Source organism: Curcuma longa, chromosome 11 (genome assembly GCF_044706935.1).
Source record: "Curcuma longa cultivar G26 ecotype Majalengka, Jawa Barat chromosome 11, ITB_CL_G26_1.1, whole genome shotgun sequence".
In the NCBI taxonomy this organism is placed as follows: Eukaryota; Viridiplantae; Streptophyta; class Magnoliopsida; order Zingiberales; family Zingiberaceae; genus Curcuma; species Curcuma longa.
Window position 1 is genome coordinate 32,619,606 of NC_133871.1, and position 27,937 is coordinate 32,647,542.

Consider the following 27,937-nt stretch of genomic DNA (forward strand, 5'->3'; position numbering starts at 1 on the left):
CGAATAGATAAACTTTTTTACGAAAGTTTACCTCCTTAGAAGTATGAGATTGTTGGAAGCTTTGCCAATGAGATGGTTTCACCTTTAACTAACTACAATCCCTATCTCCGTACGTATATAGCTTCCCTCTGATAGATCCTCCAAGCTTACAGTTAGAGACGGCCTACCTATACACATAGCGCCCTACTGAGCTCCTCCCTCTTCATTTTCACGATCTTCATGCCCATTTATGTTTTGTTTCAGATTCTTGACTTCGTACTGGAGTTGGCTAGTTAGCTACATCAATCTCAAGTTCTTGCTGCAGGTCATCAGTTCATGGAGTGTGTTTGTGATCTGCACGCGAATTGATCTGCAATATTGATTGATTTGTTGCTGTCGTCGATCGAGAGCAATGGAAGGAGACGCTGGCGGTGGATCATCCCGACGCCCCAATTTCCCTCTCCAACTGCTGGAGAAGAAGGAGGAAGACTCCTGCTCCACCTCCTCGTACCCTTCTCTAGCCATCTCCTCCTCCGCCGCCGCTGCCGCGGCTGAGCAGCAGCTGGCGGCAGCGCGGAAGCCGCCGCCCAGGCGGAGCTCCAACAAGGACCGGCACACCAAGGTGGAGGGCCGGGGGCGCAGGATCCGCATGCCCGCCCTCTGCGCCGCCCGCGTCTTCCAGCTCACCCGCGAGCTCGGACACAGGACCGACGGCGAGACCATCGAGTGGCTGCTCCAGCAGGCCGAGCCCGCCGTTATCGCCGCCACTGGAACCGGCACCATCCCCGCCAACTTCACCTCTCTCAACATCTCCCTCCGCAGTTCCGGCGCATCCATCTCCGCCCCCTCCCACCTCCGCGCCGCTAACTACTTCAACTCACTAGCGGCGGCCGCCGCCCTCCCGGCCCCCTCCTCCCTCCGTATCCATAACGACTGGACGGAACATGGCGGCGGCAGTTCCTCCTTCCCCTCCGAAAGACCCTCCTCTTCCTCCTCCGTGCTGCTGAACTTCAATTCATGTAGCATTGGCCTCGTCGACGCCTCGCCGGAGGCCGATATCGGAAGCTTGAGGAAACGCCGGTGGGAGGCCGATCCAATACCAAGCAACTGCTACGGCAACAGCAACAGCAACAACCAATTGCAGGTTACAGCCAACAAATCCCAAACCCATCTGGAACAGTTTGGATGGTCTCAAACCGTAACACCCAACAAGATCATATCAACCAGGCGCCGCCGCAACAGCAGCAGTCCATCTGGGCGTTCCCTCAAATGGGTGGCGGCAGCTCCATGTTCAGAGGATCCACCGCCCTCCACTTCCTCAATTTCCCTCCCGCCGGCGCTTCCATGGCCCTTTTCCCAAACCAACAACTAGGCATCGGATCCACCTCAGCTGGAGGCGGCGCCCTCAACGTCTACCGCTCGCCCTCTACAGCGTCCGAGGCGATGGCCCCGTCGTCCACGTCCGGCCACTACCAGGAAAGCGACCGCCATGACACCGTGAGCGATTCCTGATTAATTAATGCATCGGTGTCATCCTATCCTTGTATGCAATATCCATTAATTGTTTTGATCATTTCCCCTTCTCTTTCGGATTCATTATCTTTCTGATTCTTGAATATCATCTCATTAATTCGGTTCTTTTCTTTCCTGTAAAAACGAAGAAAATTTTAATGGCTTTGTATGATGGATAGATACAGTTCTCGTTCTCTGTTTGTTAATTTGGTCCATTTGAGAGAGAGAGAGAGAGAGAGCAGCTCTGAGTTGAACAGTAACGACAGCATGGAGAAATCAACAGATGAGCGATTGCTGTTCATTGGAGGATACGGTGCATGAGATCATGAGCTCAACAGCATGTCAATCATTGCGGGAATCAATTGATGCAATGCTACTGTTACACTTGTGCATAGCTATTTTAATGAAGTCCATGTATGGTCACACACAAACGACCACAATATGCAGCTCTCGGACTCAAACTCACCTTATTTGTATATATGTCGTCCTTTACAATTGTCCCAGTGTGTGTCAGTGCATGACAAAATACCAAATCACATAATTCCATACATGAAATGGTGCAAGAATTTTTTGTTGGTTGTTCTCCTTCATTAGTATAGTTGTCAGATGCATTGTATAGCTGCGACGCTGCAGAGATCGAGACACATCCAGACCACCATCCAGCAAGTCGCAACACTTATGGCAACGAGCAGTCACTCGATCTACCATGCACCATTGCCATCTTTTTCAAACTAATCATGCTAGTAATGGAGGGATATACGTATCCATGGAGAATACAGTTATATTCTCTCTTTGCATACGCTAAATTATGATGTCTGACACAGTTGCAGCTGCTTTCGGTTGAAGGTGATGTTCTTAATGACTATCTCACAGGGAAAAGCTCCGTTCCAGGCTTTCATCATCTGGCGCTTTGCATTCTCCTATCATCTCTGTCTGCTCACCACATGCATTATTTCCCTTTAATACCATCATCATCAACAACAAATCCAATATGCAAAAGATCATAGTTCAAATTCGGTTAGAGACGAATATTATTTTAAAGCTAAGTCACATCTAAACATCTAAACTGTGCTTTGAATTATAAATATATATATATATATATATACATTATATATATATATATATATATATATATATATATATAGGACATATTAATGTCTTTCAACCTTAGCAGAGTACCCTATTTGCTTGTTTTATTTAAAAATTTAATGAGAACTAAATATTTCTGGTAAGAAATAGTTAGTTCGTTTCATTTAAAATTAATATCTGTTTTATTTTTAAAAAATTTTAAACTCTAATATTGAAAGAGAATTGCTGTGTGGAGAAATTGTTCTCGGTCGTATACTATTTTATTTTATTTTTTTATTTTGATAATCCGGTCGTATATAATTATAAGATTACATATAAGTGGGACAAAATTTTAAGATATTGTTTATTAATATCTAGTTTACTTTCTTTAATTTAATCGTTTTATTTTGGACACTTGCGCAGTGTTTATGTTTTATTCCTTATTAATAATATTAATAAAATAGCAGGGGTGGCTCGCCACGAATTTAGTAGGAGAATCTTCCACGGCCCCGTGTGGCATCCCCAATCCTTTATCCTCGTACGACCCAGTCACTGCACCGACGTCGTCTCCGGTGGGCCCTATTGCGATTCCCAGAGCAGATTGACTTGGGTAAATGACGTTGGTGCGCCTACATCGACTCTTATTTAATGTGCATTGATCTCAGCTTTAACGGGGTTTAGCTGCCGACGTGTTCTTAATTACCGAAGGAAGGGGAAGAGATTTGCAGAGGCGCACGTTAGCAAATCGCAGGGGAAGCCCCAGCATTTGAATTCGTCGTCGCCTCTCTCTCTCCGCTTCCCTTCTTTCTTTCCCCTTTTTGTCCTTCTTCTCCGTCGGCAGGCGGAGCTCTCGGTCGGAGCTTGATTCCCTTGCGTGCGGCCGTGCAGGCGTAGATCCTGGAACACCTTGCGATTCCACCCTGCGGAAGTCCCCCGTATGTTTCGCCTATCAATTGCTCTTGTTCCTCACAGCCGGGTGGCCCCAGATTCAGGCACTGTCGTCGTAGATTAGGGCATCACTCAGATGAGATCCTCCCGTCGTCTTGGAATTGAGGTCTCGTTCATCTCGCGCTGTTTCGGGGAGTTTTGGAGTTCATTTTAGGAAATACCCGCTTTTTAGGGTTTCCGTCAAGATCTCTGAGCTGTTTCCGCTGTGGTCTCTGTCACTAACATCGTTCAGGTTGTGGGAACTAGAAATTCCTCTCGGGATCGCGCAGCACTTTGTTTTTCTTTGCATTTTGGGGCGGAAGAGTCCGGCATTGCAATACATTGGAATTGGGAGACCTTAGCTGGAGCTTACACAATAGTTCATCCTGCAACTGATTTCGTCCGAAGTGGAGTGTATGCTTGGATTGATGGGCGTGTCATGCTTCTTGGTTATTGCTCACGACGGGCATAGTCAATTATAATGTGGAGTTTTTCTCCATAAACGAACGAACTTGTAATTCCGTTTATGGGGCTGTGGAAGATCCTATGCAGAAGCCATTTATCTTCTTTCCACTGTGCAGCCAAGGCTCGTTCATTGTGCATATGTTGTTTAAGGCTGGTAGCGTTAGGTGAATGGCAGATCCTCTAAGAAATGGTCGGGTTGAGAGGGATGTTGAGCAGGTAGCATTCTAGCAGTTTCATTTTTCTCTCTCTCTTTCTCTTTCCATCTGAACTGTGATTATTTATTTTTCCCATTGACTACTAAAAAAATCTGAGGTATTCCAATTTACTGTGTCAGAATACCCGACGTAAATATAAACGAGGAGAATAATACCAGCAGTCTTTTCAGGTGTCGATTTCTGCATAATGTTAGTTTTAAAGAATGTGGGTCTAGTCCTCGAGAACCTAAGAGATGTATTCAGCATTAGTTTATGATTTAGGAACTTGAGATCTTTTAGGCCTAGGATCTATCATGATTGTATAAGCTCCTAAGGTTTGAATTGATTTGCGAACCATTGTCCTTCAATAGCTAACTGTATAATAACCCAATGAGGAACTCATCTTGGCGAACCTTGTTAATCAACAGACTGGATTTACCTCTTTAGAGTTTAACTAACTAAGCAGGATAAAGCTCCATGAAACCACTTCCGTGTAAGCAACAGAAGGGAGATTTTTGGATTTCTTACAAGATTTGCTTAGCCACATTATGATATGCTTTTCATATTTCAGTTGCTCTTTTAGTTAGTCATTAAGGTTATCCTTTAAATATATTTGAAGGTCTCATGACTTGTCCAGTACAAAGTTGCAGGGTATTTTACTAGTGTAGCTAATATGATGCTTATAATGCTTATTTTTTTGGTGACACGTCGTTTCTTCTCTACCATTGTGTTAGTCGGAATCTCCCATTAGTTTCTCTCCTCATATGGGAAAAGATTGTCAATAACACACCTACCAATTGACCACCCTCAATATTGTACTACGAATTGGCATAACACTCAGTCAGGATATATAACAAAACTTCTGTTTCATTTGAAGAAAATTGTATATGCATTTGTACAACTCTGACAATTTCCATTTCATCTCTACTGACACTATATCTTTCTTGGTTTAAAGGTTCTCTTGAACATTGATCAATCTGATAGTTCTTGCTGGGATCTTCAATATTAGTAACTCCAAAGTTAGTATTGTTGTTCTAGTTGTGTCACACTCGCAAGTAATAATTAGATGAAAATTTATATTAGTTTCTTACCTTCAATGTCAAGGAGAAGAAAGGGTTCCAAGACAACATATGTAAATGCATTCATATGTAGATACATACAACATATATAGAGAGACTACCAGTCTTAAGAAAGTTCATAATTCCTAAATTTAACTCCTCTCCTAACAGATCTCTGTAGAAATAAACAGAACTAGCAAAGGATTATCAACACAAGGATTTCTTTTGCAATTTTTGTTGATATTGAAGCAGTGAGTTTAGTATATTTCCTTGATAAAAACCCTAGTTTAAGGTATTCCCTAGTATTTGTGAGTCTTCCTTATTTTGTTTGGTGCAACCTCTGTTATTACAAGCATTTTCATGGTAAGTTGACTTTAAGTGATAGAACTGTAAGCATAAGAATAAAGGATTGAAGAAAAAAAATTGAAGGCGGAGGCAAATAAAAATCTGCAGGTTGTTTACCTGGGTGGCAAGGAGAAGAAAGATGATGTGAATCTGTAATAAAAAAAAATACACTGTTCACGTACTGGTTGTTTTGTTGAATGAGTGTCAATTCACAATCAGTTACTAGTTACAGTGTGTTCTTTCCTATTACACCTCTATGCTCTCCTTCCTTCTTTTCCCTTGGATGTAGATAACCTAATTATGCTTTATCTCCCCTGTCTAATATCCTATCTGACTAATATTTGGAGAAAAATGTTTTGTTAATTGAATAGTCATGACTTTTAATAGGTTTATGCTAGCGACATAGGTTCTAAACAATCAAAACATGTGAGTATGTTCTATCTGCATAGACCTGCTAGATATACTACGTACCAGCAAAATGGCTGGGCATATGGTAGGTCAAAGAGCAAAGAGAAAAAAACCTAAACACACAGAGTTACCATCAGTCCTAAAAAAGTTGCATATTTCCTAAATTTGGCTCCTCGCCTAACAGATCTCTTGGTAAACAAAAATAACTAACAAATAGATCATCAATATATGTACTTAGTTTTTGACTTTCAGTAATATTGAGCAGTGACACTCAGAGTATTTTATCTTGCTATAGTCTAAGTTGAAGACATTTCGACCATTTGAATATTTTGTTCCTGGTGATGTCTGTTTGAATCTTATAGTTATTTAGTACTATTTTTAATTGTAAGGATAGAAATAGAGAAAAATAAAGAATAGGGAATATCAAATATGACAACAGTGAAAATATGAAATCATGGGAAATCACAAGTAGGTAAACTGTAGGTACTTTACCATTCAATTCTAATTGTTACAGCTAGGCATCTTAAGCAGAAAATATTAAAGCTTACAAAAGTGCATGTCAGTTCAATTAATAATTTAGGTAACTCATGCAGAAACATACTGATGGCATCATATAACAAAGCACAAGTTAATATGATTTTTCACAAATTAAATTTCTGGGTGCTACCTTCTAAACATTGATCTCATGCTCAACTTTTGTTTTTCGCAACCCCTATTTCTTTTTTTTTCATTTCCTTTATGTGCGAGGCACAAGCACAGTTGCATATGATAGGACCCCCTTCAGAGTCCCAGTACTATATTATTGATGCTAATTCTTTAGAATGCCCAGGCAATCACAGCCTTGAAGAAAGGAGCATATCTATTGAAGTATGGTCGAAGAGGGAAGCCAAAATTCTGTCCTTTTCAGCTTTCTACTGTAAGTTGTTTCATTATGTTTCATGGATGGTGTATCATTTTTTGCTTTTCAATATTCCTTACTACTTGGTCCTTTTATGGGGTCAGTAACTGTACAATTTTAATGAGTAATCATGAAGCTATTTCTGTCTATACATCAGATTGTCTATATTCTGGTGTAATAGATTTTTGTGATTATTTTGTCTTGTTCATTTTTCAGGATGAAGCTACACTTATTTGGTATTCTGGAAGAGACGAGAAGCAACTTAAACTTAGTCAAGTTTCAAAAATCATACCAGGGCAACGTACCGTAAGTCTATATCTTCATATGGGTTTATTCAATTTGTATGACTATCACCTCTTTCCTATATCACACATCAAGAGCTTGCATCAGACATTATTTTCATTGCTACTTTTTATATGCTAGATAATACATCCACTCCATTATTCTTTCTCTTCCTCCCATGCAAATTGCAGACAACATAAATAGACATGAAAGTTTGCTGATTGTGCATTACTTTCGAGTGGCAAATTCTAGTATGCGTTATATCTATTTTATTATTATTGCAGTTGCCGGTCGCTCTTCATCAGTGAGGGTTGAGCAACAAAGGCATGACATGAAAAGTTATAGTAAAGTTGAGAGTGTCTCCATGTTATTCATGAGGAGTTAGTTGTACTCTTGATAGATGATAAAATGCCAGAACATAAGTTAAGAAGATATAAATATGTTCTGACAAATTGAATAATTAGAGTTAAATCAATGAGTGAGGTAGTAATAAACTAAAGAAACTTATCATAGGCAACTCAAACAAATTGGATATTACTTATATTGAACCTGATAGCAGCAATAAAATCCCTTTTAGTAGGCCCACATAGTTGGGACATATGGCATGTTGTTAGGTTGCTGAGTAATGAGTGACTTTATAAGATTTTTTTTTTTTTTTGTGTTTCATTAAATAACAATGTTATTGAAGTACTGTGGTATCATAAGAACAATTGTGAACTCCCTTTAATCTTTTCAGGCAATATTTCAGCGGTATCCACGACCTGATAAAGAATATCAGTCATTTTCACTTATGTACAATGACAGATCACTTGATTTGGTATGTATTCTTTCTTATTTCTCATTTTACCTCCTAGTTGGACTATTTTGTTGTTATATCTTCTAGAATGGTCTGTAGTTTCTCTTCTGGCAGTGACCATTTAAAGCTGTGTTTGTTTTGGAAAAAAAAAACCCCACAATTTTCCATTTCCCTTTTTGTTGACAAGAGAAATTATTTCTGATCACATGTTTGATAGCAATTTTACAATAAAAAATATGATTAAAACAAAAAGTGTATTTTTTTAAAAGTATTTGACAGAGGATCTATAAAAATTATTCATATTTTATTTTTCGGTTCTACTTATTCTTGTAAAACTGCTATTATATGTATTTTCAAAAATATTTTCCTTTTCTTTGAAAAGGAAAAAAATAAAATTGAAAAATATTGTCCAAAATAAACACCCTAAAAATATATTGCGCAGCATGCAATTAAGATTATGCACTTTCTGAAGTGTGTTTCCAAATAAACCTTCCACATTTATTTCCATTCACAGATCTGCAAAGATAAGGATGAAGCAGAAGTCTGGTTTGTTGGCTTGAGGGCTTTGATCTCGAATGGAAATTACCGAAAGTTGAGATTGGAATCAAAAGGTGATAGGAGTTCGTCTGATAGTCCTCACACTTATTTTCAGAAATTTTCTCCATTTACATCAACCATCAGCTGTGGCAGTATGTTCCATAAGGTTTGACAAGTTTATGCTTGGTAAACTTTTGAAATTTCATATTTTTGCTGCTTACTGAATATCTCTTCTTGTTTTTTTAAGGATTCCATTGATGACCAACAAGTTGATATTCCGTATGTGAGCCAACCAATCAATGGTTTAGGAAAGGTGTTGTCCGATGTGATATTATGTACTGCACCAACTAAGGATTTATTTCATTCAGACTCTCTATGTAAACCTACTTATTCATATTCATCAGGAGCTACAGATGTTTCATATGGCCAGGGTTCTGCGACTGATACTGTTAGAGTGAGTTTATCTAGTGCCGTTAGCTCTTCAAGCCATGGATCAGGTCATGACAGCTTTGATGCATTAGGCGATGTTTTCATTTGGGGTGAAGGCATAGGCGATGGGTTTCTTGGGGGTGGACTGCAAAGGACTGGAAGTTTATCTAACACAAATATGGATGCAATGTTGCCTAAAGCCTTGGAATCAGCTGTACTTCTCGATGTTCACAATATAGCTTGTGGTAGGGGCCATGCAGTTTTAGTAACCAGACAAGGAGAGGTCTTCAGTTGGGGAGAGGAATCTGGAGGAAGGCTTGGGCATGGAAAACATTATGATGTTTCCCAGCCAAAGCTTATTGATGGTTTAGGTGGACTGAATGTTGAACTTGTGGCATGTGGGGAATATCATACATGCGCTGTGACTTTGTCTGGGGATTTGTATTCGTGGGGTGATGGTACTCACAGTTCAGGGCTCCTGGGGCATGGGAGTGATGCAAGTCACTGGATTCCTAAAAGAGTAGGTGGTCCAGTGGAAGATCTGCATGTGTCATCAGTATCCTGTGGGCCATGGCATACAGCTATTATGACATCTGCTGGCCAGCTATTTACATTCGGTGATGGAATGTTTGGTGCTCTAGGTCATGGAGATTGTAGAAGCACAAATATACCAAGAGAAGTTGAAGCTTTAAAAGGAATGCGAACTGTTCATGCAGCGTGTGGTGTTTGGCACACTGCTGCCATTGTAGAAATTTTGGATGCATCTGATTCAGGTTGCTCTTCAGTAGGGAGATTATTCACTTGGGGAGATGGTGATAAAGGTCGACTTGGACATGGTGATAGAGAACCTCGATTCGTTCCAACATGCATAGCTTCCCTTTCTGATAGTGTCTGTAAAGTGGCTTGTGGACATGACATAACTATTGCTTTAACAACTTCTGGACATGTTTATGCGATGGGAAGTAATGTCTATGGACAACTTGGTAATCCAGAATCAGATGGTAAACTTCCTTGCTGTGTTGGGGGTAAAATTTCCAGTAGTTTCGTTGATGAGATATCATGTGGCTCTTATCATGTTGCTGTATTAACTTCAAAAACTGAGGTTTACACCTGGGGGAAGGGTGCAAATGGTCGTTTAGGCCATGGAGACAATGATGACCGCAGTACTCCAACTCTTGTTGAAGCTTTGAAGGAAAAACAAGTGAAGAGTGTTGCGTGTGGTGCAAATTTCACTGCTGTCATATGTCTTCATAAGTGGGTATGCAGTGCGGATCAGTCTATTTGTGCTGGTTGTCATCTCCCTTTTGGTTTCAGAAGAAAGCGTCATAATTGTTATAACTGCGGGTTAGTTTTTTGTACGGCATGTAGCAGTAGAAAATCTGCCAAAGCTTCTTTGGCACCAAATTTTAACAAGCCGTATCGTGTATGTGATGAATGCTATACAAAGCTTAAGAAAGTGATAGCAGACGGGATGAAACCAAGAGGGTCAAGATATCAAATTGGAAACCAGATGAGTGGTGACTTGGCTGACAGAGATACATATGGTTCTAAAGTGCAAGGGCATTTTTCTAGGCTCTCCTCAGTTGAATCTTTTAAAGGTGAAAGCAGAGGTTCCAAAGAATCAATTAATGGTCGTCATTCAATCCTGCATCAATTGGGAAATTTATACCCATCTACCTCTTCAAAGTTTCTTCAACCATCTTCAAGGAAGATATTTTCTGCTTCTGTTCCTGGTTCAAGAGTTTCTTCTCGTTCATCATCTCCTACATCATGCAAGCTAAGCCCACCTCACTTGGTACCTACAAGGACTGCAACTGATCTTACATGTTTTCCAATTACTGAGGATCTAGAACAAGAAGTAGCCAAGTTACGGGCTCAGGTACTTACATATTGTTAGCTCAAATTATGCATGCATCAGGTTCGATCACCACATTATTTTATGAAACATTGAAATATGAATGCCAGTGTCACTTGCCTTGTGGACAATTATTGATTTCTCCTAGTATTTACATTTCTTCTTTTTGAATATGCAAGGATTAACTGCACACATTTTACACCCTTGCTTATTTCTATGTTTATGAAGCTTTTCTATTTGAAATCTACATCATCGTGCATTGTATGGATCATCGATACGTTATGTATCACAAGTTGAAACTTTTCTCTTGTAGGTAGATGAGCTAATGTCTAAGTCACAAATTCTAGAAGTAGAACTGCAGAAAGCAACAAGAGAGTTGATAGATGCAAAGGCAATATCGTGCGAAGAAACTGCAAAGTGCAAAGCTGCAAAGGAGGTTATCAAGTCTCTTACCTCACAGGTACAGCTTGCTCTTCATGATAATATTCTTATTTGAACCTCAGGATTCGCAGTGGTGAATGAGAAACCTTAAGTGTTCTTAATATAATAAGTTTTCCTCAAAAATTTCAGACTAAAAAGTCCTGGTATGCTTCTTGGTTTAGTTTGCTTGCTTAATCCTGACCTTGATCTCATCCATATTGGATATTGTCTCCATCATATTTCTATGTAAGAAAACAAATGGTTGAAGCACCTAATTCACTGAACACTAATGATGAACCACACACTCATATTTCTCAAAAAAACTATTTTCTTACATTTAGAACCTGCAGAATTAGCATTATGATATATCAAATCAGTATAACTCTCGTCATTTTCTCTCCTATTCATCCATCTAAGTAATAAAGATGGATTTCATTATAGGCACATGGTTCTTGCAACTGGGAGAAAATTACTTAGGCAATTAATCAATGGAACTTAAAGCATGTGCTTCTATTAACTACTAGCGTTTGGATTTCATAATAGGCACATGGTTCTTGCAACTGGGAGAAAATTACTCAGCCAATTAATCGATGGAACTTAAAGCATGAGCTTCTATTAACTAGTAGCTGATGGATCAGTTTTGTGTTTATCTGGGATGTTTTCTGACCTATTCGATGATTTGCTCTGCTTATATATGTATTGAACCCTGATGATGAATTTTTATACATAGGAAGCAATATACTAAGATGTAGCATCTTTACAGTCGACCTCTCTATTGATCACTATTATTATCTAGTTTCAATGAGTTGAGCATTTTAAGTTCCCATATAACCCATCTACTAGCTTGTAGGTTCTTACAAATGCTAATTTGCTTCATTGCCTCCTGAACTATAATTGCAAATTGCAGCAAAGGTCTGTTCCTGCTGCATCATTCAATTGACCTTTTGACTATAATTTCTTTTTTATACTTGGCAGCTGAAAGCCATTGCTGAGAAGGTACCGGAGGGGTTCCTGGTATCCAGTGATGAATATGTTTGCCCATCAGATTCATCAAAAGTTTATTCTCGTGACAATAAGTCAACCAATTTGCTAGCTACCCATTTGCCCCAGTCAAATGTCTGCACTAGTAATCCAGTGTTGTGCAATGGAAACAACAAAGTATCAGAGGCTGCAGAATGGGTTGAACAGGCTGAACCAGGTGTTTACTTCACCATATCTTCTTTGAATGGAAGCCATAAATGTCTCAAGCGTGTGCGCTTTAGGTATGTCTCACCCATGTGACATTTCATGACTTCCAACCTCATGCATACATGTCCTGATACCATATTTCCTGATACTTCTTTGAGTTATGATTTTATGAATGCACGCCTACCTATCTCCTTGCACTTTACATCCACAAGTACACACTTTCATTTCATTACCTGTATCTCTTGGATCAACCAGACTTGTATTAGTTGAACCAAACAAAGTTGAGCTGGCTGATCTGGTTTGGTTTTCAAGTTTACTTGGTTTCAGCTGCATGTGTTCCTTTGTGTACCTTCAAATTGCATTTCTGAAACATCTTTTGTGTTGTAAAAAAATCTGTCCATGTTTCATATGCAGTCGGAAAAGATTCAGCGAACAACAGGCAGAGGAATGGTGGGCAGAAAATCGGTCTAGGCTTCAGCAGACGTACACTATTCTCAATGGTGAAAATTCTGCCTCTGCCTCAGCATCATCTAGAGAAAGAACAGGTTGATTGACATAGAACCGATAGCCATGAATTCTGCCTCACCCTTTCCTCCTGGTAAATGTAAATATCCCTATCGACCGCTGGTGGGTGTTGCACATAACTAGTTGATGGTTGCATCACAATACGAGAGTCGACTAGGACAATTATGGAAATAGCCACATGCAAATTGTCTCCGCAGCCTTGAAGAATTCTTGTGCAGTTGGTTTGTCTATTTTGCCTCTCCTCTTTTGTTTGCTCCATAACAATAACATCCTGACTTTTTCCTGTCTGAGTCTGACATGCTTTGTATCTTCCATCCACTCGTAATTTTACCTGAAGGCCACATCATTTTTTAAAGTCTTTTTTCTTGCTTTTTTTTCCCTTGGATTAATGGTAGCCTAACTATGGAGCATTTCGAAGGCAAGTTGTCTCCCTTGCCGATTATATTTATATTATTCTTTTCGTCGTTATCAAATACTATGGAGGCTGCATGTCCAAAGCCTATTCCGGTGGTCAACATTCATAACACTGGAAACTTATTTGCCTATTTGTCTATAATTATTTCTTCGATGGCGAATTTCATGCTTACTAATAGGATAATTTTGTATGTTCTTTTTGTCGGATAGGACAATTTTAAGTTTGGCCCAGATTGCTGTTTCTATTGGAAGTTTTCAATAACATCAGTTTACCGTACAATTTCTCATCATACTATTATTTTAACTGGTGGCGTGTCTTGTTAACATTTTTTTTTCTTGAAAAGTATACAACAATCCCAAATTGCGTGAGATTAAATTCATTGTTGGGATCTAGATCAAAAGAAGTGGTATCAGATCAAGTGAAAGATGATCGTCCAGTTGTATTTGTTTTTTTTTTGCTGGGGATTGATTGGTTCTGAACTAGCACCATGTCCATCACAGAGGGCAAGGAGTAATGTAGGTAGGTTGTTGTCTCATGTGGGTTGACCGCCTCTCCTTTTTACAGGTAACATGGAGACGTAAAGTTTCATCAGACAGATTAGCATTGCCAAGTGAAAGGAAAGGATTAAGGGATCACTAAGAGGGATGAAATGAATGTAAATGTTGGGTCGGGGTGTATAGTTTCATCAGAATGATCCTTACATGGGTCATGCACGACTTAGTTTATAGTTTACAGTAACATTCTTAGTCTAATCTTGTGGCTTAGACTAATGTCGTTTGTTTGTGAGTACGCAACCGCATGTTATGTTGTCGTGGACCAAGATTATAATGGAAAATGACGAACACTTGAGCCCTTGTGATTAGCTCAAATAAAAGTAAACAATGAGTCTATACGAGGCATGAAATAAATGCAAATCGTAGAATCTTTCTGAACGTCTCCATTGAATTTTCATCCAGCGAAAAAAGGACAAATCGATAGAAGAATGGCATGGGCCACTTTACAGGCCATTATTACAACTGTTCTCGAAAGTCAGCATTTCCCTACGTAATTTTTGGTATGTTAATTAAATTTAAATTCATGATGGATTTACATATAAAGATTCTGATGGCGTAATCCCCAATTTGATAACGTAGGAACACAAGATAGATAATCTTTCTTGAATAATAATAAATAAATCAAAGAATTTCTTATCCACTTCGTCAAAGACGGACCTCTATCACAGTTTCTATCTTCAATCTTAACCTTATGGCACTTTGATTTTACTTCAAATATTGTATGGTTAACTTCGATAACAGAAGAATGCTTCAACAAGTATACGCACGCACAGCAGAAAGTAATAATGAAATCTTATAAAGCATTGTCCTGACTATGCATAAACAAGAAAAGCAATCAATGAACCTCGAGTTTTGACAGACTATCACAATGGCAGCTGGAAACATTACTGATGCATAATGAGCAGAGTTTTTCATACCAGCTAGTTCAAGCATTAATGATGGAGCAAGCCTAATCCATTCCAGAGTCGTTTTCTCTTAACCTGAGTCGAGCAAAACTTAATTCTCAATTTGATCCCAAGAATTCTTTCATCGTAGTTTATTTTAGGACAGTTACAGAACGCAGCATTTCAGGAAATACAATCAAGACAACACTGGAAAGCTTTACAGTTCTCTTCTTTCAAAAGACTTTTCCACTTAAAAAACAGTTTCTGAAACAAACAGGAAGCAAATAAAATGAGCATACGAAATACACTAGGTTTATCAGTACTCTGAAGCAAGTTATATCCATATGAAAAAAATAGCAAAATCTATGTTTATCATGTTTCTCGAAGAAATTTAAATTGAACTTTGAAGATGAAAAGTTTGTTTTTCATCAGATAGTGGACTAGAACGTGCATATCTAAGACAGATGATGGTGATCAGAGCAGCAAAAGGTTAGCTGAAATAATACAAGAATCAAGAATGGTTATACTAAGCTGAACAAACTAACTGAATAATTTTCTGGTGATAAAGGATTCATGTATTAAGGATGAAGAGGCTATCAAAATCTTCTTTGTGGCTGGAACCAGTCTACAGTGGTGTCATCATGCCTCAATTAATCTAAGCATTTGACAATAGAAGCAACAGCAATTCTGTTTGGACTAATGAACATGACTGTAACACTTATTATGGAATGAATAAAAAATAAAAGGCATAATATTTCAAAGTTAAAAATACCAAATATTGCTACATATCAACTATTAAGTATTTTGATGTCCAATTAAGTAGCATATCAGAATACTAGCAAAATTAAAAGAGATAAAAAACTGTTTTAACCAACTCAAGCTGAACAGCAGTACAAAAACACTGCAAAAAAATTCAATGACCAACTTTATTTCGTCGAAGTAACTCAATAACAATGAAATGACAAAACAACACAATATACAGATAATAAACATGAAAATCCCAGAACAGATTGGTGCACCAGATTATTTTGAGTGGTTTGACTGCATTATATCCAAGAATACTCTCGAGTAAAAAAAGGTAATTAAAGAGTTGGTCTAAATTGAATCTGGAAGATTTTGTAATTGGAAAGTAATGAAGATAAGTTTTGATAGTTTCTTAGAAAGAGTAAGAAAAATAGACATTATGCTTATGCTGGTAGAATCAACAGCTTATGCCAATTTGGTGAATCAATATTCCTCATCACATGCAATAAAACAGAGAATTTTTTATTTCAGAAATCTCAGCAGCCCATCACAGCGCAATTATACACGAAGTTCCCACAGTGCTTGGTGCCAATCATGTTCCAATTTGGGGGGCCATCACTCGGTGTCCATGAATTAAGTTCAATCATCCCTCCTCCAAGATCCCGTTGTCCACCAATAACTATAATTCTATCACCACATGCCCGAAAAGCTATGCCCCAACCATTTACTGAATCTGGCCTTTCCGGCAATCTTCCCAAAGTGATCCAAGAGTTATTCTTCTTATCATATTTCTTAACCACCTTTTCTGCATAATCAGCTGCATATAGTTCATTAGTAACTACCGCAAGAAGCGGCGGTGCACCACTAGGCCCATGGAGCCCTGCAGACATATTTGGAATGACACACCATGTCTGTTTGACCAAATCATATTCTTCACCACATGTCAAGAATTCGGTAGGGCTAGACATTCCACCAATGACGTAGAACTTATTGTCCATGAAAGCACCTGAACACATCTTTCTAGGTTTGTTCATACTAGGAAGAGTTTCCCAAGATTGAGTCTCAGAATTGTAAAGTTCTGCAGAACTCAATATGGTGCCTTGAGCGTCTGTACCACCAGCTATAATAGCTTTCTCCCCAAAGCTAGCAGATCCAAACAAGCACCTCGGGCAATTCATTTCAACACTTTGGGACCAAGAGTTTGTCAAAAGGCTGTATCTTAGTACTATATGAGAAATGAAAGAGGTGAAGTACTTTCCAAAAACAAGAAGTTCAGTCCCCACAGCCAAAGACTCTTTATCAGTGTGCATAAAGAAATCATTCTGAGGCATTTTTGGAAGGGTAATCCAGCGCCTGCAATAAGGATCAAATGCTTCCCACTCAAGCACGTTACAAGAGAAATACACCCAGTGCTCAATAATCCCATCCTTCCGTCGTAACTTGTAGAGCTCACCCAAGCGAATCAGGGAATTAAAAGCCCGATTGAGGGATGCAAGGGCACCATAGTGTGACCGAGAGCAGTGGAGCAGACATTTTATCGACATGTCGCGGCCAATTTGGCTTATAAGAGAGCTAGAATAACAATGCTGGTTGTCATCATCACTTGAACAATCAGATTTATCCAAAGAGCATGTTGTTTCTTCTTGCAAGGAAGGCTCTGATTGATCTTCATATTTAAATTTCTTTACTGCAGCATCTTGGCTTAGCCCTGATGGTTCGACAAGTTGGGGGCGTTTGTTGGTCGTAATCTCCAAGAGGTTGAACGTCATATAAGCCCATTTTGATTCTTCCTCGCAGGAGCTCGGCAATGCTCTCGAGATCAAACATGACTCATTTTCTAGCATGTCTGTGAAAAATTCAGACCTTCCAGCGGAACAACAATCTATGAGCTTCTCAAATTTAGGAATCCACAATTTGCTAGAGAGAGAGAAAAAGAAAAAGAAAATTATTAGAACCATGAGCAAGACACACAAAACCCATCTTCACACATCAACAAAAAGAAATTTTGACAACAAAATATCCATCCAAGGAGCTATTTCTATAGCTAAATTAACCAATCAAAAACTAACCAAAAAAAAAAAAACAGAAATTTCTCAAGAAGTACTAATATTTTCCATGTTACCAAAGAACACCAACAATCAATATACTGGATCATCAATCTCTCCATAGAGGAAGATTGAAACCCTTGAATATCAATGAATGAGAAAGTTGTAATAGGAAAGGGCAAGCAAACCAATGACGAAATACAAAACAAAACGACCTTTATGAGGTTAAACCCTACCCTAAAAGAAACACAGACATAGATCTCCCAATTCCCACCAGAAGTTTCCAATTTTTCTATACAATTTACACCTACCCAGAGAAGCAAAAATCGAATCCTCGAAAGAACTTGTACACATCATAATATCAGCTGAAATACACTTTTTTAGGGTACCTATCATCCCCAACCGCCGCGACGGGGAGCATCAACCAAAGAAGATCAAAGAAAATTTTTCGAACTTACATGAGGATTAATCGACGATCAAGCGGAAGGGGACACCAAAGTATGCGCTTGAACTAGGAACGATCATTACTCTTCACTTTTCCCTCGCACAGTAGCTCATATTCTTCTTCATCCTTCTCCTCCTCCTCAGAGTGAGTTATCTTCCACTTCTTCGATTAGATTCGTCGCCGCGATCTTGTCGGCGAGAGTGCCCAAATCCACGGTCGCTTCCATCCACTTCGGGCTACGCGAGCAGACGATTTCTTTGCTTTTTTTAGCCGCCTCGCGCGTCCCTTTTATTCTTCTTTCTCTCGCCCTTTTTCTTTTTTCTTTTCTTTTCTTTTTCAGTTTCTTTCAGTTTCCATTCGTCCTCTCGCTTTTTCCCCATGCTCTCTCTCTCTCTCTCTCTCTTTTCCAACTTAATTAATTATTTTCAGAGCGAATCTATTAAGTAGATTTAGTTTCCATAGAATAAAAAATAAATAGATTTATTTAGATTTTCATGATCTAGTAAATTTAGTTTTATTTTAAATTTTCAATAGCCATTTAATTAGACACCAAAAATTGTTATACTTAAAAACTTATTCTTTCAAATTTTTAAATATTTAAGAAAAGTGTAGTGCCTCATTTCATTTGATCAAAATTTTTTTTTAACAATTACTATTATTTTCAAAATCCTAACAAGTCAAGAGAAGATTAATAGAATCTTATGATTATTTATTGAAATTCTAATATCAATTTATCAAAAGTAAAAAACAAAGAAAAAAGAAAAGCAAATTTTCACTTAAACCTTTATAATATTGCCCGACAACATATTTACATCTACAAATAATCATAATAGTAAAATATACAAAAAAGGATATTAAATGCGTGGATAAAATAAATGTAACAAAATATTTCATTAGATATCATTTATATAAATAATTTAAACTTGAGATTTTAGTCCACTTTCATCTTAAAAATAATAATAATAGTAATAATAATAATAAATCAATCTTTGAACATAACTATTTTTTATAATAAAAAATCATGCATTTTTTCGAAGTTTTTATTTTCTTTATTTATTTACAATTAAAATTTATATCCCCGTTGTCCATTCTCGAATCGAGTCAAGTCTCGATCGCATCATTAGCAGATTAATCAATGGCTGGAATTGGGCCCCGCGCCAGCTGCGGTGGTCCCCAGCCGCCACCACCAACCATTTGCCAGAGATCTATTGTCCCACAATTTTCTAATAATTATCGCCATCACCTTCATATACAATTAATTTTTTTAATTTATCATAAAGAAATTTTATTTATTTACTTATTTGTACTTGAAAAGTAGGTGCTACGGTGGACTTTCAATTGTCAACTCGAATATCATTTTGTAAAAATCGGAAATAATTCGATTAAGCTATTTTATTTATTTTTACGTTTATAGAATCGATGCCAAAGTCAATGGTAAGTTATTAGTTATTTGAATTAAAAAGGAGTTGAATTTTGGAGGAATTATTCACAATATAATTCCATTTTGACTTGTATCATGGATATGCTAGCAATTTAATTTGCTTTTTTTTCTTTAACTAAAATTTTACCCCCTGCAATTTAATTTGCTTCAAAAAAAAAATCTATTGTTCATAATTAACTAAAGTATTTAAATTCATCCCATTTAATTTATGAAAGGAAAAAAATAATGTTATGCTTCACGAAGTCATGCATTCAAATTTTACATCTTTTGAGGTTCAAATTAAAGTTAAAAGTTTAACTTGTGTTCAATAGTATTGTTATTATTACAAGTATCTTTATTTTTATTATCGGTTCTATATATCTCATCAATTAATACTTTTCCAAATCCAATTTATTTATTTATTTATTGTTTTTAATAACCGACCAGTCTGGTGTCTGCTTTTTATACCGTCAAGGAGACGGCAAAATAAAAAAAAATAAAAAAATAAAAAAAATAAAAAAATAAACCAAAATTCCAAATCCAACTTCGACTACGGTCGTCACCATTCATTAAACATTTAATTTAAAAACAACGATATATATTATTATTATTATTATTATTGTTATTCGACAATGACATCCACTGCAAACCGTAACAGAGATGGCAATAACGTCTCCAAATTAAACAAGTGCGCCGGCATATTAATTTAAACGATGGCATGCATGTTAATTGAGGAAGGAAAAAGAAAAAAAATAATTAATTGAAATTTGTATCATCGAAAATTAAAATTAATTGAGAAATTGATCACAAATGTTACTTTTCAATTAAAAAAAATTATGATGTGAAATGTGAAGTGAATGTCTGTCCTACATTTATTAGAGACCCATTGAAGCTGAAGAAGAAGAAGAAAACAATGCATGAATTCATTGTCACATCGACGTGAAATCTTAGTACGCTAATAATGTGGTTTTGATTGACAAGAACATTATTATTATTATTATTATATATATATATATTATTCTTTTGATAATAATTCTCATTCGTATATTTAATTTTACCTTTTTCTTTCTCAATATTAGGCAATGCATTGAGAGAAGTGGAAGTGGTGAATGGTCGGTCACCTCTACTCCACCAATTATATATCTGTGCTCTTTACTTTTGCTGCTGAAAAAGCACCAGGAGATGATGCACTTAATTCCCATTTGCATATCATAGTTAATAACAAATTAATTAAAACTAGTGGTTAATTAGTGGAAGAATACTATATGTATATATATATAATTGCGTCCAAATCAGGATCACAAATTTAATTAGTGTACAAGCTACTACTGTTTATGTGTCACCCAGTTTGATTAGGTTGTGGGGTTATCATTAGAGTTGGGTGGATTTCCTGCTATTCAAATCATTAGGTTGTGCATTCAAATTAATCAGTTGTTTCTGTTATTTTATTTGATTTTCTTTTCTTTTAATATGATCAGATTTTTCGTTTATGCAACAATTTCCCACACATTTGGGCCTAAAACTGTCTTGGCCCAACGAGACTTACCTAATCACATCCGTAAGAAAACTTCTGTGGGACCGAATCGATTAAATGACAAACAAAGACCCATCTCCAGCGGAAGTTTGATACCTTTATTCTTACAACTAGCAAGAAAACTCATCTTTAGTGTCATACCCTTGCCTTCAAGGTACAATCTGAAAACTCAGATAGTTGTTAATTAGCTCCCCTAGCTCGATTTAGGCATCTCATAAAAACCTGCAATCACATGAAGATCAAGAGGAGCTCCATAGAAATTGTCTAAAATTATCCACTTCAATATTGAGATAAAATCCTAAACAAAGTGAATGATTTTCATTCCATTTCATTCAACTTAACAAATGCACCATATCAGTAGACTCTTGTAATCAAACTACCATCTTTCTTGCACATGATTCCTAAACTACATTTCTCCCTCTTCAACAAGTTCACAGAAAGAGGGAAAGGCACGAGGGGACCAAAGTTAATTCACAGACATGGATTTAAGGAACAGGGAGGAAGATGGTGACGCTGTTGCATTGCTTCCTGACATGATCATAGGGGTACTATTCCATGTGGAGGAACAATGATCCAGGTGTTATTTCACTGAGAAGTCTCTTTCAGACAACGATATGGCTTTGTGAGATTCATCGAACAGGTGGTGCCTCTGCACAAGTTTATGGGCTTCACTTGCTGTAATCATTAGTTAGGATGTAATTCTCACACAAAGATATAAGTTGAAAGGTTAAGAAAATAATGCAATCTTACAAAAACAATTTAATCTGATCTACTTTGGTTCATTCTCTTCTCTACGTAAGAAAGCCTGACTCACAAGTTCTGAAAATTTCAAAACGTTCACAAAGTCGAGTACCACTACAAAACATGCAAAACACTGCAGGGAAAAATACTTTACACGGGAGGTTCTAGACAAACATGTAACGCGTGTGCTAGTGGCTGTAAAATGAAACATCCTGCTGGTTTAGAGAGGATTGAACGGTGTAGATTTTCATTGACCGGTATATTTGTATGCACACCCAACCAAATCTTCATCTTAGAACATGTCAAGTAGTCTTTTTTAGTATCCTCGCCTCGAATCCACCTTCTTGACGGTTTGCCAAGCTGAAAGGCATGTAGGTGCCCAGCAACCTGTCCCATATCGAGAAGAACGGCTGGGAGTAGTTGTACTTTGTGCCCTGGAGCTGATGATGGATGTCATGGTAGGCAGTGTTGTTCTGAAAGAGGAGATGGAAAATGTTTCCAGGTAGCCAAAGGCCACAATGATCGTCCACCGTCTTGATAACGGCAAAGCAGAAGAAGAACACTGAGGTTCGTGCGGTCATCCCTGAGATCAGGAATGAGATGGCCCCACCAAAGGTATCAAGAAGAAGTCCCTCCAGTGGGTGATTGTAAAGAGCACCAATAGCGTAAGGAACAACAAGTCTGTGATGCTGTGAATGGATATGCCGGTACAAGAACTTGTTCTGGTGCATGTATCGATGAATGAAGTATTGCCATGTGTCCATTAAGAACATTGCTACCACAATTTGAATCAGTTGGACAAGTAGCGGTGGTTGAGTTAAGCTACCTGTTGAAGTTGGCTTGGCAGTCGCCTGAAAATAAGCATACAGAATTTAAAAAAAAAATACAAAAGTGAGTCAGATCATAGTTTTCTGGTTTTATAAATGTTCCCATGAAGTAACTAAATCATCCCATCTACATCAACAGTACTACAACATGCATCTGTACAACCACAGTTGCAGAATATCAATATATAGGACTAAACTAATGTATTTGTTTATTGGAAAAAAGTAAGCAAATGGAATCCTAGATCTTGGCAACCGAGGTGTTGTGAAAATGCATGGTAAGCATAGGACTAGAATTAAGCAATCAGTTTTATTAGACTGGTAAACCAATGAGTGTCAAGCTCCTGGTGCAGAAGTGACATAGTAGATGAGATTACAATTTACAAGTATATTAGCAAGCAAACATATAGTGTGAGCCTTAGCTAAAGAATTTTCCAATGGATTACAAGCAGGAAAGTAATATCTAAATTATATTAGAAAAATAGTGCTCATACTCATGAAGTTAAGCTCTTATTAGCAACAAAATGAAAGTATATACTGTGAAGAGTTTTTACATTGTCCCCTTCAAGTCCACAAGCTATTATGCTGCATAATCCAAAGAAAAACTTATCTTATCTATCTAATAACTTGTGTTTATTTTGATGGAAATAAGGCAGACAAGAAAAGGACTCAAAAGAAATAAAATATTTGATTTCTCTTATTTACTTGGAAGAAATAGAGAAGAGGATTGCAATATCATCAAATTGCGCATCTCATGAACACAAAAAAGGGAGAATATCCCTTCAATATCGTCAACTAAACAAGATCAATGAGATAGAGTAAAAGAAGATAAAATTCATTTCTTTTCTTTTCTCTTACTCAATATAAGATAATAAATAAAATTTAAACTATTTTGTTTCCTCTCCATCTCTTCCTATCCAAACGAACAGAGAGAAGGAAAGCACTCATAATGCCATCAAGCCCATATACCCTTAGTCTCCAATTGTAAACAACAAAGATGAAATAACAGTTTAAACACTCGACACTATCTATTTCAGTATGGGTAATACTTGATGCTCAAAGATTTTGATACGTACGCCACCCAAATTTGAGAGGTTTATATACACAATGAGTGGTATTATACACAATATGCCCAAGTTTGGCAGATCAACAAGCACATTGAGTATACAAATACACAGATTTCTTTTCCAACCTATACAAATTGCTAGTATAATCTTTGTAGCTGTTAGGATAAGGTCCAAGCTAATACAAGTTTAATTGTTCAAAAACCATAATCCATAATCTATCTAAAACCTTGAATTAAGATCATTTTCATCTGCAAGGTTAAGAGTAAGAAATAACAAAAGGATTAAGATTTAAGAGAGAGGGAATGGAGAGAAAGAGATCAGAAGATAAGAGAGGGCAGGGGAGGACTGGCAAGTAGGAACAATGATGGTATGATGGATTGACATGACTACACAGCAAGATGAGGATTCTTTATAGATATTGAGATGGCCTATAAATCATGTAAGATGTTATTCATACAAGTAATATCTCAACTGGAGGTTTGAATAGGATCCGATCAATTTGTAGATACTCAGCTAGTTCACATGGTTACGCCAAAACCCATCAAACCATCTGTTGAAATTTTGGCATATTTAATATATTCAAACAATTGAACCAGGGCTCCAAATACAGGTTTTTGGATCTGATTTTGTAATTATGCTTTCAAGTCCAATATTAATACAAAGCGTCCCAGCCATTTCTAGCTAAGATTTGATAGCGTATAACAGCATATTCCAAGCTAGTCATTGCCCAAATCCATATTATCACAAGGCATACACAAGGTTGTATCAAATTGGTGGCAGATCATTTATAACAACTTAGAATTCACTTGACAACAAGGACAAAACAAAGTTATCACTTGGCTTGCCAGGTCTTAAAATTTCAATAATCATTACCAGCACATCCATAGTGGGAAAGAACAGTCACCCGCACTTCTTCCAACTCTCAATATTCACAACACTGTAATAGGCTTTTGCTGAATACCAATATAAGATGAACATTTGGTATATCACATTGTAATGCTAGCAGACTAAAACAAAATTAGCATCAAATTACATACTAGATCAATGCAATAATTGTAAGGGCTAAATTCTTCTTTAAATTCATCTCTAAGGAAAAGTTAGCATCAACCTACAATATAAAGAACCAAGGATAATACGAGGAAAGAGGTCATATGAGGGAAGTACACAGCTGTGGATATCAAGAAGGAAAAGTTTTCAGAATAGTTAATAGCATGCACTGCAACGCACTGCATTAAGATAGGAGAATTAAACCATCCAGAAAGTCACCAATGTACTGCTGCTAGGGTAAGAATTCAACATTAGGAATGAACCCAAATCTCAGTTTAAAGGGAGATTTGGAGGAGAAGAAAAAACAAGTATGATCATAACTGATATTTTGCTCATCTTTAAATATGACCTAATATTTCCCTCATCATCTGAAACTAACCATGAAATTATTTATCCAGACTATTAGTAACAATTTAGCAAGTTAAGATTAGAAAGTGAAAACATAATTAATGACAATCCTAACAAAGTTGGACATTCTAAGAACGCCAAAAAAATAATGGCACGGCTTTATTTGTTTATTCATTCATTTATTTACTTATAATTACAATTAACAAGGAACCATGATGAAAATACTCCTCAGTTCCTGATATAAAAAAGAAACAAACCTAAGGCTAACCTGATAACCCCAACAAGTAAACAGTTCTCATTAATATTTATGCATTGAGATGATTGAACATCCCTTTAATAGTCTGACAATTATTCTACTCAAATCTTCTAATCAGATCACACGTGGAAACAATAACACTACTATCTCATTTGATCAATTATGCCAAATTAGCAACAAGAACATCAACAAGATGAACTCAAACTAATGGTAAAACAGCCAAAACATAGTTTCAGCCATTGAGCTATGCTCAGAGAAGTTCATTAACCCAATATGTTTCAAGTATTCCCAATAAAGCTTCTCAAATCTATGTACCTGTAAAACTAATCCTAATTAACTCACTTTCTCGAACAAGAACATATTGTTTAGAAAGTTACGTGAACCATTGATTGGCACTAAGTTTATCTCGAATTCATATCTCAATTCTCAAATGCAATACCCTGCATAGCATCTAAATGGCTAGTGCAAAGACATCTTTATTGAGGATTTTCCCCACAATTTCTAGCATGCTAACAACAAAGGATATGTCATCTATAGATTACCGAACCCAAAAGGGATCAATGTAAATTACCATCTTCCACAGCATTTTTTTTTTGTATGTGTGTGATGCAACAAACTAATTTAAGAACACTTCTCTGAAAAATGAGAAGGTAGGATGATAGAATATCACCCTATGATGAATAAAACAAGAAAACACAAAAAGTAGACTGATAAAACTCCAAATTTGAGCACAGGTGGCAACAAAGAAATCTAAGGAATAAACAAAATATCCAAAGCTGCATTTGGTTATCCAAGCATTAACATTATTTTAATACCTTCCCAAATTCACTACCAATGAAGAACTATAGAGAAATCTACTGAGCCTAAGGAATATAGACTTGCCAGTGATACCTTAACATACATTAATGAAGTATAAGATTCCATATAACCAGTTATTCTATTGAAAGCAAACAATCTAAGATTTTAAGTAAACAAGAGCTAGAAAAAATATATTCTTTATTTTTCAATAGTTTGCATCCTTTTTTGATCTTGAGTTAGGAACAAGAACAAGAATTGCAAAAGAGATTTCAGAAAAACAATTCATTCATATCATATTTCCTACTTCCTAGCAGACAAGTAATATTGTATTTGTAGATCAAGTAAGCCAAACTCAATTGAATATGTTGAGTCTGATTGATACACTATGTGGAGGTTTGAAATTCATGCACCCAGGTGAGCTCGCTGACCCAACATCAGCGATACACCCCTTCTAGGATGCTAGCGGACACTACCAAGTGTTAAGCCTACCCCCCAAATCAGTCAATAATTGATAGTATCAATGACCAAGACCAATCGACTGGATGCCATGCCGACTGTACCAGATGCTTACTGACCTGGCCTGGGGCCCCATAATTTGGTCTTCCAGAAGCTGCAACCCATCTTATATATGGCACGAGAATCAACAATTACAAGAAATGGTCTGTTTATTGATCCTAGACTCCTTCCCAACCAAAGAAAGAGTAAAACCATCAGTGGGATGATATTGTAGCAGCAGTTTGAGTGATGCATGATGGTGACATCATAAGAATTATTCTATGTAGTGATGGACTAAGGAAGCTGGCTGAACCATGTAAAATTGTTTCTTTTTTAATTTTTTTTAGTGTTTGTCTTTCTATTCTCCATGATCCTTTGAAGTTCTTGCTTCCACAATGTGGTCATTGTGTTTCTATCCAACGAGAAAGAAGTATTGCATCTCTAGAAACCGATATTTGAGTAGTAGCATAATCATATCAAATCCTGATTTCTCAAAGAAACAAAAGGAAGAAAAAAGGTCAGCACTATTGACGGAGTCGGACTACTCACCAAGAACATGAGTCCTGCAACTGTGGCCTGAACCAACTGCTGAAGCAAAACTCCCTTAATCACAGAGGGCAAAGGCACCAAATTCTTCTGCTCCTCTTCTTTTCTAGTATGCAATCGGTACTGGTCCAGAGACGGCAACAGCTGATACACTCCTGCGTACAGCCAATATACTACGATGGGGGCAAAGGTGCCCATCAACTCATCACTTATGTACCCTTCCCAGAAGACCATCTTTAACTGGATGGAGGACCAAAAAAGAACCCTATTTTACCCTGGAATTCCGGAGCCAGTTACTTCAAGACCAGAAGCCACATAAAGTTCGACAGGTTTCTCTACCTCTCAATCTGGTCCAGATATCGGGTGCGCAGATCAGGATACAAATACAACATCTAACACGGGATTCAAGCAACAGAGTGAAGCAAGACTTTAATCTCGGAACCAGGACCTAATACAGTGGTGCGAGAAAGATCGAAACTTGATGACGGCTCCGAGAAACTGGAAAACAGCAGATCTGAAGGGATCGGAACAGCCGGGAGTTCCAAGCGGGCGAAGCGATGCGACGGCTGTGCGGCTTCTTTCAGCAAGATGCTCCAACTCCCGGAGCTTTCCCCTCTGTCCTCTTGGAATCAGAAAAACCTGCTACTGGAAATATTTTCGTCAAATTACCAAAATATACACTACCCTTTAATATTTACAAAAATAAAAATACTCTCTCTCTCTTTTTTTTTTTTTTTTTTTTTTTTTGTCTTCGCCTCTCCTCCGAACTATGTGCTAAACTCACTCTGAACCAACCATTTTGTCGCTCGAACCATGCACAAATCACTTGAACCGGCCCTGCTACTTTTATCATTCAGGCACAAGACGACTATTCTCTTCTGCAAATCA

The 27,937-nt window shown here is 37.4% G+C and overlaps 3 protein-coding genes and 1 pseudogene across 3 annotated transcripts; 2 read left to right on the forward strand and 2 right to left on the reverse strand.

Moving 5' to 3' along the window:
- Nucleotides 1-314: 314 nt before the first annotated feature.
- On the forward strand, nt 315-1,560 carry LOC141842133 (uncharacterized; annotated as a pseudogene).
- Nucleotides 1,561-3,278: 1,718 nt separating this feature from the next.
- On the forward strand, nt 3,279-13,447 carry LOC141838553 (PH, RCC1 and FYVE domains-containing protein 1-like). The gene is made up of 9 exons (XM_074726059.1): nt 3,279-4,167; nt 6,786-6,872; nt 7,071-7,160; nt 7,873-7,953; nt 8,447-8,635; nt 8,717-10,777; nt 11,067-11,213; nt 12,149-12,435; nt 12,776-13,447. Exons 1-9 carry the CDS (start codon nt 4,120-4,122, stop codon nt 12,909-12,911), a joined length of 3,126 nt encoding a protein of 1,041 aa, XP_074582160.1. The 5' UTR covers nt 3,279-4,119; the 3' UTR covers nt 12,912-13,447.
- Nucleotides 13,448-15,907: 2,460 nt separating this feature from the next.
- Nucleotides 15,908-18,292, reverse strand: LOC141839030 (F-box/kelch-repeat protein SKIP11-like). Its single transcript, XM_074726680.1, has 2 exons — nt 17,987-18,292; nt 15,908-17,400 (listed from the first exon to the last, which is right to left on the reverse strand). Exon 2 carries the CDS (start codon nt 17,325-17,327, stop codon nt 16,020-16,022), a length of 1,308 nt encoding a protein of 435 aa, XP_074582781.1. The 5' UTR covers nt 17,328-17,400; nt 17,987-18,292; the 3' UTR covers nt 15,908-16,019.
- A 3,441-nt stretch (nt 18,293-21,733) lies between these two features.
- Nucleotides 21,734-27,696, reverse strand: LOC141839977 (very-long-chain aldehyde decarbonylase GL1-9-like). Its single transcript, XM_074727848.1, has 3 exons — nt 27,389-27,696; nt 27,053-27,324; nt 21,734-22,519 (listed from the first exon to the last, which is right to left on the reverse strand). Exons 2-3 carry the CDS (start codon nt 27,281-27,283, stop codon nt 21,971-21,973), a joined length of 780 nt encoding a protein of 259 aa, XP_074583949.1. The 5' UTR covers nt 27,284-27,324; nt 27,389-27,696; the 3' UTR covers nt 21,734-21,970.
- Nucleotides 27,697-27,937: the final 241 nt, after the last annotated feature.